General features: G+C 36.4%; 1 protein-coding gene across 1 annotated transcript; it reads right to left on the bottom strand.

Annotated features, from left to right (window-relative positions):
- Positions 1-12,409: 12,409 nt before the first annotated feature.
- Positions 12,410-14,585, bottom strand: LOC111991072 (uncharacterized). Its single transcript, XM_024022849.1, has 3 exons — positions 14,535-14,585; positions 12,792-12,966; positions 12,410-12,702 (listed from the first exon to the last, which is right to left on the bottom strand). The coding sequence occupies exons 1-3, from the start codon at positions 14,583-14,585 to the stop codon at positions 12,410-12,412; spliced, it is 519 nt and encodes a 172-aa protein (XP_023878617.1).
- Positions 14,586-14,944: the final 359 nt, after the last annotated feature.

The following is a 14,944-nucleotide window of genomic DNA, read 5'->3' on the forward strand; positions in this document are numbered from 1 at the left end:
AATTTACCAAACAAGAAGGTAAACAAATTGCCTTAGGGGTTGCTGATAAAGGAAAGAAGATCAAAGGAAAGTGTTTCCATTATGGTGAGAAAGGACATTGGAAGAGAAATTGTCCAATATTCAAGGCTACCAAGAATAAAGGCATGATTAATACATTCCTTCTTGAAATATGTTTGGTACAAAATCCCACGGATTCCTGGTGTGTGGATTCAGGTTGTACTAATAATATCTGTAATTCCTTGCAGGGGTTCTAGGAGACCAGAAAGCTTAAAGAAGGGGAGTTGTTTCTTACTTTGGCTGATGGAAGCATGATTTCGGTTGTAGATGTTGGAGTGTTTAATTTGTGTTTTAAGTCAAGAGTTTTAGTATTGGAAGACTGTTTGTATGTACCTAATGTTCGTAGGAATTTAATTTCTGCTACTTACTTAGGTAAACATAGATATTGTGTTATCCTGAAAGACAATGTTGTAATAAAGAAGGATAAAGTGTTTATCTGTTCTGGCAATATTGTGGATGGTCTTTATATTTTAACTCCTGATAAGCATGAATTATATAATTCTGAATTAGATAATAGCTCTCATGTAAAATCATTAAAGAGAAAGTTTCCTTCTACTAGTGATCCATATCTTTGGCACTTGCGTTTGGGTCATATTAATTCAAATAGAATTCAAAGACTGATCAAAGATGGACTCTTAGAGCCCATGGACTTTGATGAATTTCCAGTTTGTGAATCTTGTTTGTAATGTAAAATGACTAAATGACCTTTTAATGCAAAAGGTAGAAGAGCTCAAGATTTGCTAAAGCTAGTGCATTATGATGTATGTGGTCCTATGTCAATCCAAGCAAAAGGAGGTTATGAGTATTTCATCACTTTTACTGATGATTACTCAAGATATGGTTATGTGTACCTAACGAGACAGAAGTCCGAAGCCTTTGAAAAGTTCAAAGAGTTTAGAGCTGAAGTAGAGAATCAATTGGGTAAACGCATAAAAGCCATTCGATTTGATCGTGGTGGTGAATACCTTCTTGGGGTTTTCAAGGATTACTTAACTCAAAATAGGATTGTATCCCAATTGGCTGCACCTAGAACTCCCCAACAGAATTGTGTAGCAGAAAGAAGGAATAGGACTCTTTTAGAAATGGTTAGGTCCATGATGAGTTACTCAACTTTACAAATTTTTTTTGGGGTTATTCCTTAAATACAGCAATACATCTTTTGTATTTAGTCCCATCAAAATCTGTTCCCAAAACACCCATAGAATTATGGAGTGGGCATAAGCCTAGTATGAAATATCTCCACATTTGGGATTGTCCTGCACATGTGTTAAAAGGGAAGCCTGATAAATTGGAACCAAAATCAGAAGTGTGTTTCCTTGTAGGTTATCCAAAAGAAACTAGGGGTTAGTTATTCTATAATTGTAAAGATAACAAAGTTTTTGTTAGTACAAATGCTAAATTCTTGGAAAATGACTATATGAATAATTTTCCTCCTAGAAGTAGAGTTGTGTTGGCTGAAATGAATGAACTTGTAAATGAGCAACCAATGGATGAAACTAGGAATGATGTGGCTGTATTGGATACACCACAAGATACTACTCATCACATGTCTAGTACACAAGTGCCTCGTCAAAGTGGGAGAATTGTTTGGCCTCCAATAAGATTCGTAGGTTTAGGAGAAACTTATGAAGCTATCTCAGAAGAGGTTGAATCAGATCCCTACACTTATGAAGAGGCAATGAATGATATAGATGCACATCATTGGGTCCAAGCTATGAAATCTGAATTAGATTCCATGTATTCCAATCAAGTTTGGGATCTTTTAGAGGCGTCTAACGACATTAAACCTGTTGGTTGCAAATGGGTTTACAAGAGGAAGAGAGGGATAGATGGAAAGGTTGAACCTTTAAAGCAAGGCTAGTGGCGAAACTTATGAAGCTATCTCAGAAGAGGTTGAATTGGATCCCTACACTTATGAAGAGGCAATGAATGATATAGATGCACATCATTGGGTCCAAACTATGAAATCTGAATTAGATTCCATGTATTCCAATCAAGTTTGGGATCTTTTAGAGGCGCCTAACGACATTAAACCTGTTGGTTGCAAATGGGTTTACAAGAGGAAGAGAGGGATAGATGGAAAGGTTGAAACCTTTAAAGCAAGGCTAGTGGCGAAAGGGTATGCACAAAAAGAAGGTATTGATTATGATGAAACCTTTTCTCCAGTAGCAATGCTTAAATTTATCATAATTCTCTTATCCATTGCTACTCATTATGATTATGAGATTTGGCAAATGGATGTCAGGACTGCATTTCTCAATGGCAATCTTGAAGAGGAAATCTATATGATGCAACCGGTTTCATAGCTAAGAACCAAAAGCATGGTATGCAAGTTAAAAAGGTCCATTTATGGATTTAAGCAAGCATCTAGGTCATGGAACATCAAATTTGATCAAGCAATCAAGTCATTTGGTTTTGAGCAAAATCTTGATGAACCATGTGTGTACAGAAGACATTGTGATAAAGTAGTAATGTTCCTAGTGCTTTATGTTGATGATATTCTACTCATTGGAAATGATGTAGGGGTAATGTCATCAGTAAAGGTTTGGTTGTCAAGCCAATTTGATATGAAGGACTTGGATGAGGCTAACTTTATTCTAGGGATCAAGCTTTGGTGAGATCGCAAGAATATGATGTTAGGCTTGTCACAAGGTGGATATATAGATAAGGTTCTAGAACGGTTTAGCGTACAAAACTCCAAGAAAGGATTACTTCCTTTCAGACATGGAGTTCCTTTGTCTGATGACCAAAGGCCTAAGACTCAAGAGGAAGAAAATATGATAAGACAAGTTCCTTATACTTCTGCAGTGGGAAGTCTCATGTATGCCATGCTTTTTACTAGACCAAATATCTATTATGCAGTTGGCATGGTCAGTCGATATCAATCAAATCCAGGACCAAAACATTGGCAAGCTGTAAAGCATATTCTAAAGTATCTACGGAGAACAAGAGATTATATGCTTGTTTATCGAAGTGAGGATTTGATACTTATTGGCTATATAGATTCAGACTTTCAATCTAATCTAGATTTCAGAAAATCCCCTTCAGGATATGTTTTCACCTTGGGAGGTGGAGCCATAAGTTGGCGGAGTATTAAGCAATCTTGTATTGCAGACTCTACCATGGAAGCAGAATATGTTGCTGCTTGTGAGGCAGCAAAGGAAGCTGTATGGCTCAAGAAATTCCTTTCTGACCTTGGTGTAATGACAATGGAGCAAGTTCGAATCACATTGCTTTGTGACAACAGTGGAGTAGTTACACAATCTAAAGATCCAAGCAATCATAAGAAAGGAAAGCACATTGAGAGGAAGTACCATATCATTCGAGATATTGTTGCTCGTGGACATGTGGTGGTAGCAAAGATTGAAAGTGCAAATAATCTAGCAGATCCATTTACTAAAGCCTTGTCTCAAAGGACTTTCGAGTCACATTTGGAGAGAATGGGAGTTAGCTTAGTGCACAATAGTCTTTAGGGCAAGTGGGAGATTGTTAAGATTAGTGCCCTTAAATCCTATTGTATGACGCTATATATGATATTAAGTTTGACATTGTATATGATATTATGTATGACTTAATATTGTGTTTAATGAATTTGTTTTATTATTATTTGAAATAATGGTAACATGAATATTCCGACATTATCATTTAGTCCATGAGATGCATAGTATGTGATTTATGTGAAAAGTCATAGAAGATATAAATCACAAGTTCTTTGTAAACTCAGAATTATAGTTCGTAGTCGGTGATGAAATTGGGCATTTCATCTGCGAATGCTATAACATATCAACCACGATGATTTGTCTTGATCATGGAAGTGGAGACTTCTGGTTGATGTGTTAATATGTTTTAAGAGTTAAGACATATTGAACTGGACCGCTGTGAGATTAATTATTTTCCTAAAAACTGTCATATGAATAATAAATCTCAGGACTTTTATTTGCATGAATTCTTAATTCTGAGAGAATAATGGACCTGATCATGAGGTGTAGGTTGCTTTGATATATCAGGAGTGAGATCTATAGTAATGGTCAAAACCTTAGTATGTTGGGCAGCCACATTTAGTGTTGATGGAACATGTATTCTAAAGATGGAATTCATAGTCTCTTAACGGAGATATAAAGTATTCCTTTGAGATAAGTTTAATGAGTTTGTTATTCACAGAGTTAGGCCTAACCACTTTAGTAAGACTAAAGTATATATTTATGGAATTGGATTTCATAAATATATAATGAATAACATTAAAGGATTAAACCGAGTATTCAAGGATTAAGATGTAGTAATTTACAAAGTGGCAGTCTACATTAATGACTTTGTATTACTATAAATATTTTATGAACGGGTTGCATGTATAATAAATTCTTGGGATATAATTTATAGGTAAGACCTAGATTGTAACTATATTTATATTGTGGTATTAAATATAATTAATGGTAACTTTGGACTTATTAAGAGTTGACAGAAAAGCCCAAAGCCCATTGGATCTAGTGTCTTATTGGTCCCTTTTGGTCCCAATCCAAGCCACACACTTAAGCCCAATTGGAAAGGCTCAAAAGGCCAGCCCAATTAGATAATTGGTTAGATACAAAGGGAAAAACGTACAGAATTTTGTATGTGAGAAAAACAACATTGTAATGGTGTGGAAGTGAGTATATGTCACTATCTAACCATCCCTTTGTAACTAATTGAGAGTCCACACTTCTTGGGTGTTAGTGGAATTGGAGTGAAGATTAAAAGTATTCCTAACCACCGCTTCAAGGTACGCTCTCTTGTTCTCAAATTCTAAAATTTACTTAACGCATATTGTCAATTTCGAACGATGTAGATCCGTTATTTTTTCGCTGCGTTCACATTTATTTCCATCACATTGTTGATGGTGGTCAACTTCCTTACTGGATACATGTTGAATAATATGATGTAGGCAAGGCATCTCAAATCGAGAGGAAAGGTGGTTGTGTTGAGGCATTTTCCTTCCCTAGTGCCACCAATACGAAATTGTACTGTTTCTATAGAAACCTTTCTATTGTTGTAAAGAATGAAGTCTTCATGATCTACTTCTCCATGTCCAAGGATACCATCAATGTCTCCCACATCAAGAGTGAATTCATGTCCTCTAACCCAACAGCCTATGTAATCTTCTCTAAGTGTGGCATTGGCATAGAATTCCCTAATCAGTGGTTCACAAACCCCGAGGAGATCACCAAGGAGCTTTTTCCAACCTTTTCCTTCAAAACAGCTAGGGATGAAGGATTCCTTAAGGTCAATAAGATCCACAAATCGCTCCTAAACAATTGGAACCTTCTTAAAGTGATGGTTGTATCAAAATGTTAAGTGGAGAGAAACTGGCTTTCATCCAAGTGTTTCCTCTTGTTGCCACACTGAGTAGTGGTTTTTTATAGAGCCATTTGCAAAACAGAGTAGCAAATACCACAAAATTCGATAATAAACTTGATTAGAATAAGTTAGAACCAAAACATAAACTTTGAATTAAAACCCTAAAAACTGGAATTTAAAAAGTAATTCAAAAACAAATAACATGTGAGGATATAAAACATCAAAACATGATGGAATCATTGCATTAATCACTCAACATGTCAAAGGGTATGTATCTATGCATCATATGCAAAAGTGTGCATTTAGGGCAAAGTGTGAAAACATATAATCATTTGATGTTCCAAAATCAAGGAAACATGATTATCCCCACAATCTTTGTACTCAATGGAGTCCAAATAAACACACAAAAACATCTAAGAGACATTTTATCATGAACATGGTATGCATAACACAACACAAATCATAGTACAATGCATAAATATGAAGAACAAACATGTAAAACATGTATAACAAGCATTATACCAACAAAACCCTTTAACAAACTCATCAAAAACCCATACTTAACAACCATATTTCAATATCTCAACAAAAACACAAAATCTAAGAAAACTAGGGCTAGAAACTTGAAATAGAGTGAAAATAAGAGAAAACCCATACTTTTTCTTGAAGATTGATGAAGGATTGAAGAAGAAAATGAAGGTTTTGAGAGCAAGAATGGCAGTTTTGGGAGAGGGAGAGGTAGAGAAGACAAAGGGTTATGCACGTGATGTAAAGGAAAACTGGAAAGTTTTTGAAAATTTTCTGAGATTTCACCCTATTTGTGCAAAACACATGATTTTTGCGACTCATATGACCCGCGAGCAAGTCGCCAAAACAAGTCGCCAAAATCCCTTATACAAAATTTTGAAAATTTTGTTTAAGTCTTTTTTGCGACTAGGGCATCCACTCGCCAATGAGTTGTGAACCTCACTGAGTAAACTCGCGACTGGACTTCCACTCACGAAGTAGTCACGAAAATGACCAAAACCCAAAAATTTTGAAAATTTTTCTAAGTGTTTTTGGTGACTGGAGGACTCACTTGCTAGGGAGTCGCGAAACCTTCTGAGTAAACTCGCGACTAGGGCCTCGCGACTGGCATGACTTGCAAAAATGACTCTTCAAAAGGTAGAGGTGAAATTTTTTTTTGGATTTTTGTGAAAAATTTTGAAACAAAACACTTTCCAAAAACAACTAAAATACTCAAAAAAAATTTTATGTTTGATCAACATATGATAGAGTATGTACAACACATTTAATCAAGTACAATCACATAAATGAGTAAGACATTCATTGAACATAGACATGTGTGATGAGGGTGGGTACCAAATGTGAGATAGTCCTTAGTCTAATATGAAGTTTCAATGATCAATTCAACCAAGACATACACAATTAGCACTAAGTAGAGTAACCAATCTCAATTATAGAAATGAACATATATAACCTCCCATAAAAACTTGATTACATAACTTTGAAGCTATTCATTTGGCTTCTTACATTTCATAACATTTGATTATTTTAGAACAATACATTTCTTTTTAAGATTGATGCTTGAAGTTTTTGATATTTCAATTTGAGAGTAAGCCTTTGGCTTTTGGGCACCATACATTTTCAAAATAAGTCACTTTCCCTTTTTCCTAGTCAAATACTAGTATGTGCGATGGATTTTGTAGCTTATTATCTATTTTCTAGATTTGACATTGGCTGAGCTCTTTAAGCAAAAAAAATAAAATAAAATAAAAGAGTGGGAAGATATATAGGCACAAGTCTATGCATGTCTCAAGATCAACAAAACTATTGACTAATCATTCATGACAAGTTTGAAGATCTATTTACAACAGTCACATAGATGTCAAGATTTTTCCCACAATGATACAAGTGCAAAAAGAACATGCTACGCTTGTAAGTGCACAAAGCCATTAGTGCGGATATACAAGGCTAAACATGTGTGTGACAATACACAATAATGCCGATCAAACTTTTTGGATTTTCTACTTTTTATGTGTTTTTAGATTTTTGACACAGCAAGTAAAGATTGGTAAAAAACAAAAGCAATGCATACAAATAAATGCAAGATGCTCAAATGCATGAATATATAACATTAGTTACATAGATGTCAAGATTTTTTCTACAATGATATAAGTGCAAAAAGAACAAGCTACGCTCATAAATGCACAAAGCCATTAGTATGAAGGTACAAGGCTAAACATGTGCGTGACAATACACAATAATGCCATTCAAACTTTTTAGATTTTCTACTTTTTATGTGTTTTTAGATTTTTGACACAAAGCAAGTAAAGATTGATAATAAAAATAAAAAATAAAAATAAAAAAAAAACAAAACAAAACAAAAGCAATGCATACAAATAAATGCAAGATGCTCAAATGCATGAATATATAACATCTAACGCATGAAGGGTCCTACAAAGATTGAAAGAATTATATCAAGGACCAAAAGAGCAAAAACTCAACCATAGGAACCCTTCCTCATCCAAAAAGAATGATTATTTGGAATGAGTGTCTCATGAGAAGTGAGACGAGGGTTGAAAGAATTAGAACCGGAGATGCACCTATACAAGGAGGTAAGAACATCAAAAACTTCCTTCAACAACTTACCATTTTCCCCCAAAACCAGTTTTGCTTTCATAGCACAACTTCTAAGAAGCTCAAGTTTCTTTTTTCTTTTGATTCTTTTAAGAGCTTGAAACTTAGAGCAATGAGGTCTAAGATTACCAAAGGCACCACAATGGTAACAAAAAATGTGTTTAGGCCCACTAGGCTTTTTGGGAAGCAATCTAGCAGCATGGTTTTGATCTCTCTTCAACTTAGGACATTGAGGTCTTATATGACCAATCACACCACAATGGTGACAAGTTGGAACAAACTTAGATCTATCCAAAACCATAGGTTGAGACCTAAATGGAGGCCTTGACTAAAGAACCTTTCTCTCCACCTTTTGATTTATTTTGTGTGGAGGAATGTACACTAATTTTTCCTTTGAGGTAGAACACACAATAGGCACAAAATCAGGTATCACAATATGATTGCAACAAATATTTTCATCCTTTTTAGCAATAGGTTCAGCAATCAAACACTTGGCATGCATCTTAAGAGATTCATTTTCAAATTTTAGCTCATCTATAAGATTGTTAGACAAAACAAGTTTAGCATCGAAGTCCACATTCAAACATTCAAACTCTTTCTACTTTTCAAGAGAATTTTTAGCAAGTTTCTTATATTTTTCAACCAATTTGTTGATTTCATTGAGCTTAGCAATCAAATCATCATTTTCATAAAATAACTTACTCAAATTCTTGTGAAACTTCTTAGCCTTTTTCTTCAAGAGTTTGATGTTAGGAATATCAACAACACCCAAAGATTCATGTAACATAGCATCACAATCATGAGGATTATCACTCATAGAACACGTGGCATGTTGCATTCATCAACATCCAAAACATGCATAGACATACAAAACACTATCCATGGCAACTAACACAATGGGTCAAGGCTCACACTTAAGTATTTAAATCAAAACAAGTGTACCCACTCTGATACTAATTGAAAGTTCACTCGGTGTGTAAAACACTAGTGAATGTTTAGACCTCTAATTTCAAAAATACCAACACAAGCTTATAAGCGGAATGATAAATATAAGCTATACCCAAACAATCAAACTACTCTAAGCCATAATTCAATCATAACACAGTAGTAATTAAAAGCAAAGAGTAAGGGTTAGAGAGATACAAACACAAAATGACACTGGAACGTGTTATCGAAGAGGACCGAAGAACTCAGCGAAAAACCTCTCTGCCGCCCTCCAAGCGGTAAAATGATCCACTAGAAAATTAGTTGGGATACATGAATAGCAATAGACCCTCCAAGCCTAATCTACCCGATGCACCTAAGCCCTCCAAGCTTCGTGCTTCAACAGGGTTAAGCCTAACCTTGTCTTCTCTAGCTTAACGGATCCCGCAATAAGCCCATTGCATCAACCAAAAGAATTGGTCCTCTCTAAATTGCTTCCCAAGCACTAAATAACATTCTCACTAATATGAATGTGGTGAGGTAAGGATTTGGCTAAAGCTCCTCTCAAGGGTAAGTCAATGGAGAGGGTGAGAATAGAGGAATTTGAAAAGTCAAATGTATAAGATTATGGATGAATCATCTTGTTGTTCTCTGGGGTTTCTCTCTTGAAATTCTCTTTGGAAGCTCTCTACATTTTGTGGGTATAAGGGTATTTATAGTAAGGTATGTGAAGAATGTGAAAAGTCATTTTTCTGCAAAATAAGGGGTTCTGGCGACTCATTCTCTCGACTGGGACAAGTCGCGAGTTTCAGTAATGAAATAACTGATTGGCTAAATTGTCCTTTTTCTCCTGTAGTGCTCCAGCTATCATAACCCACCAACTTCCTGCATGCTTCACAAATGTGGCACTTTGGCGAGTCATTAGTTGCGAGAATGCTCTTGATTGCACACACACTTTAATTCTTCACACTCTCTCACACACAACCCTTACATGATTCCCATCTAAATACAGGGTATCTAATTGCTAAATTACAAGTAAATTTGGCACGGAATAAAGCTAACACATGATTAAATAAATTCAACATTACAGAACTAATAAGCAATCAGGGGAAAAAAAAAAAAAAAACTGAAGAAGACCTGATTCTTTTATTTTTGGCTTTGAACATGTTTATTTAAGAAGTTAGTTTGAAACTTTTAGCTTTAGGAATTATTTAGGACTTTCAACTTTAGGGTTCTATTTAAGGTTTATGTTTTGTTTAAGGTTTGGTTTATGTTAAGGTTTATGTCTGTGTTTTAGGTTTATGAAATGGCATAACCTTGTAGCAATTGGTCCCCCATGGAGTTATGAAGGATATCTGAATGTTCAAATAGCGTATAAAACACTATGAACGTTTAGACTCCCAATTACAAAATTATCAATTCAAGCTTAATGTCAAACAATATATGTGTGGAAAATGAACATAAGCTAATAACATAATTGATAAACAATTTAAACCAATTAAAATCACATCCACAGCAGAAATTAAATAATAAAGATTAAGGGAAGAGAGATGCAAACACAAGGACAACATAGTGATGTGTTATCGAAGAGGAAATTGAAGCCCTCAGCGTAAAACCTCTCCGCCGCCCTTCAAGCAGTCAATAATCCACTAAAACATGAAGTTGAGATATATGAATAGCAGAAGACCCTCCAAGCCTAATCTACCAGTGTACTTATGCCCTCCAAGCTTCTTGCTCCAACGAGGTTACGCCGAACCTTTGTCTTCTTTAGCTTACCGAATTCTGCTATAGCCCATAGCATCAACCAATATCCATTGGTCCCTTCCTAACTGCTTCCCAAAGTACCAAAAAGCCTTCTCACAGATGTGGGTATGGTGAGAAAAGGATTTGGCCAAGAACCTCTTAAGGATGTAACAATGGAGAGGGTGAAAGTAGAGGAATTTAAAGAGTCACTATGTAAAGATTTGGATGAGTCAATCTTATTTTTCTCTAAATTTTCTCTTTCAAAATTCTCTCTGAAAGCTCTCTACATTTTGTAGGTATAAGGGGTATTTATACTAGGGTGAGAAAGGAATGTGAAGAGTCAGTTTTTCTAAAATAGAGTTGGCTGGCGACTTGGCCTTGTGACTTGACTGAGTCGTGAGTTCATGCCGTGAGCTAATTGAATGGCCAGTCTGGACTTTTTGTCCTGTAGTGCAACAGCTGGCATGACGGTTCTGCTTCTTTTTTGCATGCTTCATTATTCCCACCTAAATACAGAGTTTCTAAATACTAAATTACAAGCAAATTGGCACGGAATAAAGCCAACAAGATGGTTGATTAAATTCAACCTTTAATATCTTCTTCATATCTTCTAGAGTGATCTTTATCTGATTATATCCTGAAAAGTCAACCATGAATGATAGCAATGCATGTCCCGCCATATTATCAACCATAATATCAATATGAGGCAAAGGAAAATTATCCTTTGGTCTGGCCTTATTAAGGTCTCTAAAATCGACACATATTCTCACCTTCTCGTCCTTCTTCGGTACTAGAACCACATTAGCTAACCATTCTGGGTAGTTTACCACCCTCAAGAATCCCATATTGTACTGTTTTCCAACATTTTCCTTGATCTTGAAAGTCCACTCTGACTTCATCCTTCTCAGCTTATGCTTGATTGGCTTTATAGCTAGGTCTGTAGGATGCAATGTTGTAATATATCTGTATCAATCCTAGGCATGTCCTCGTATGACTATGCAAACACCTCTTTAAATTCCTTCAATAGTTTGAATAATGCATCCTTCTCAGAGGAGGTTATGGTGTTACCAATTTGGACCATTTAAGGTTCATCATTAGTTCCTAGGTTAACAGATTACGTTTCCTCTTTCATAGGTTCTACATGTCCTTGTTTTAACTCCTCATTATTAAAAGTTTCTTTACTAATTTTCAAAATAAAAACATTCAAAGCCAACAAATAAGCATTATCAGAAATTATAGTTCTTAACAGACTCAACAAGAATTGATGCTATAGGAATGGACTCAACAGGAATAACAATACTAGCAGAGGTAGACTCAATGGGGATGGAAATAATGCTTTTGGCAGGAGTAAATGGCTTGGTGATCTTGATCTTCTCCAGAGGGTCTTCCATGGGGTGGGTAGCTCCCTTCCATGCCCAATTCTTCAACTCAGTTATGGCTTCAACGATGGCAGCTGGCTTCCAGTGAGTTCCTTCTTCCTTCAGCATCAACACTTTGGGGTCTTCATCCATATAGTCTAGGCTTTCACCATCAACTTTCGTATCTGTGAGCTTGTCATTTGCATAGCCATCCAGGCACTCTATGTTGTCCATCCACTCCCTAAATAATTTTTTTGCCTCCCTTTGTTAATTGGGAGGACATATTGGGGGAAGTACTTTGATTTGCTCCATTCATTTCTCTGATCTTCATCTTCAAAATCCTTTAAAGTTAAGTTTCAAAAGCTGTGGATCATTAAATTTCTATCAAGTGTCACCAATCTTTCATCTATATCATCTTCTTCATCAGTGTATGCAGTCAATAAGCCAAACTCTGAATTATGAAATGAACCAAGCTCGGGAATCTCCTTACCAAACTTATCATATCGAGGGCCTGATTTTGAATTGGCATCTATAATGCAACTCCAATCTGAAGGTTGCCCATAAGTGTATTCTTCATAGTCTCCACCTAAAGCTTCTGCATCATCTTTTATGTCTTCATTATAATAGTCCACATCATCATAAGAATTGTCTTCATAAAAGACACATCCTCATCCTCCCTATCACTAAGGGGTTCACCCCTATCATTACCGCTATTTCAGCTATCATAGTCTTTACTACCACTTCCTTCACTATCACTGTCATCACTGCTATTGTCTCTACCATCACTGTCTTCACTACCATTACTATCATTGTCATCACTATTATCATCTTCATTATTGCTACCTTTATCATCATCACTAGAGGCTTCTCCCCCTTCATCATTTGCATCATTTGTTCTTGCTTCATATGGGTTCTTCAATGAGTGTTGGCAGGCCTCTTAGTATTCTTCCTTGTAAGGTTGAATTTAATCAACCATCTTATTGGCTTTATTCCGTACCAAATTTGCTTGTATTTTAGCAATTAGTAACCCTGTATTTAGGTGGCATTCATGTAAGGGTAGTGAGTGAGAGAGTGTGAAGAAATGCTCAAGATTGTGCAAAGAAGCAGGGACTCGCGACTGGATCTTGTGGGTGGCTCGCGGCTTGCAAGCTGCTAGAAGTTGCACACGTGCCAAGCATGCTAGAAGCTGAAGAGTCACGCTAGCTGTTGCACTACAGGCCAAAAGTCCCAGGCTAGCCAGGCCGTTAGCTCGCGGCTTGAACTCACGACTCAATCCAGTCGCAAGGTCAAGTCACCAGAACACCCTATTTGGGAAAAACTGACTCTTCGCATTCCATTTTCACCCTAGTATAAATACCCCTCATTCCCACAAAATTTAGAGAGCATCTAGAGAGAATTTTGAGAGAGAAATCCTAGAGAAAAATAAGATTGCCTCATCCATAATCTTCACAAAGAGACTCTTCAAATTCCTCTACTCTCTTCCTCTCCATTGATACATCCTTGAGAGGTTCTTGACCAAATCCTTTTCTCACTATACCTACGTCTGTAAGAAGGTTCTTTTGGTGCTAAGGGAAGCAGTTTGGAAGGGACCAATGATTATTGGTTGATGTTATGGTTTATAGCGGAATCTAGTAAGCTAGAAAAGAAAAAGGTTCGGCGCAACCTCGTTAGAGCAAAAAGCTTGGAGGGCTTAGGTACCTAGGTAGCTTAGGCTTGGAGGGTCTATTACTGTTCATGTATCCCAACTACATTTTCTAGTGGATTATTGATCGCTTAGAGGGCCGTGGAGAGGTTTTACGCCGAGGGCTTCAGTTTCCTCTTCGATAACACATCGTGTGTTGTCCTTGTATTTGTATCTCTCTTCCCTTTATCTTTACCATTTAATTACTGCTATGATTGTGATTATTTATGGTTTAGATTGTTTATCAATTATGTTTTGAGCTTGTTATCATTTTCCACACATACATTGTTTGATATAAAGCTTGAATTGGTAATTTGTTGTTTAGGGGTCTAAATGTTCATAGTGTTTTCAACGCTATTTCAACTTTCAATCCTCTTCTATGTTGAAGATAGCATCTCCCAACAAGGTAGTCATTGCATCAGGATCCATGTAATCTGCCAAATTAGTTGGGACCTAATCTGTGTCTTCCTTCTTCAATTCTGGAAGCTTATTGTCACAATCAAGGAATAATTAAAATCCAGGCACCATTGTTTTCGACTCAGGATCATATTTTGGTTCAGGAAATCCCCAATAACGCTAACTATCTCCAACTTTGACAAACTTCTCATTCAATGTGGGAGTGTATGGTTTTAAGGGTTAGCCTTTGCATGGGCTATCTTCCTTAGCTCCATCTCTAATAAATCGTCATCTATAGGTTTATAACCTAACCCGAAAGGTGGTGTGGCTGTGGGAGTTGTCGAAACTCAAATAGTCGCCTCTTTCACAATCTTCCCTAGGCTCATCCCTAAAAAATAACTCACCTTCCTCATCATTGCTACCACATTGTTGTTGCTATAGGGATCAAAGTCCATGGGGATCTTTTCATCTTTTCTACCCTTCTCTTGAAACCAGGCTTCTCAATCTCAAAGCCATCTGGGGTTATTGGCTCATTCTCAAACTCGATACCAAAAATGGGCTTTGGTACGATTAAGGTGTCACCATATATGGTAACTATTGCTCCCTCATGTGGAAATCAAACCTTTTAGTATAGGGATGAAGGCATGACCTCTGTATCATGAATCTATGATCGCCCAAGAAGCATGTTGAAGCATGAAGCTATGTTTAGTAATTGAAATTCCACTTTTTGGATCATGGGCCCTATGGTAAGCTCTAGCATCACTGTCCCCAAAACCTCCCTTCTGCTGTTGTCATATGCTCTCACATGTTGATT

Source organism: Quercus suber, unplaced genomic scaffold (genome assembly GCF_002906115.3).
Source record: "Quercus suber isolate HL8 unplaced genomic scaffold, Cork oak 2.0 scaffold_365, whole genome shotgun sequence".
NCBI lineage: Eukaryota > Viridiplantae > Streptophyta > Magnoliopsida > Fagales > Fagaceae > Quercus > Quercus suber.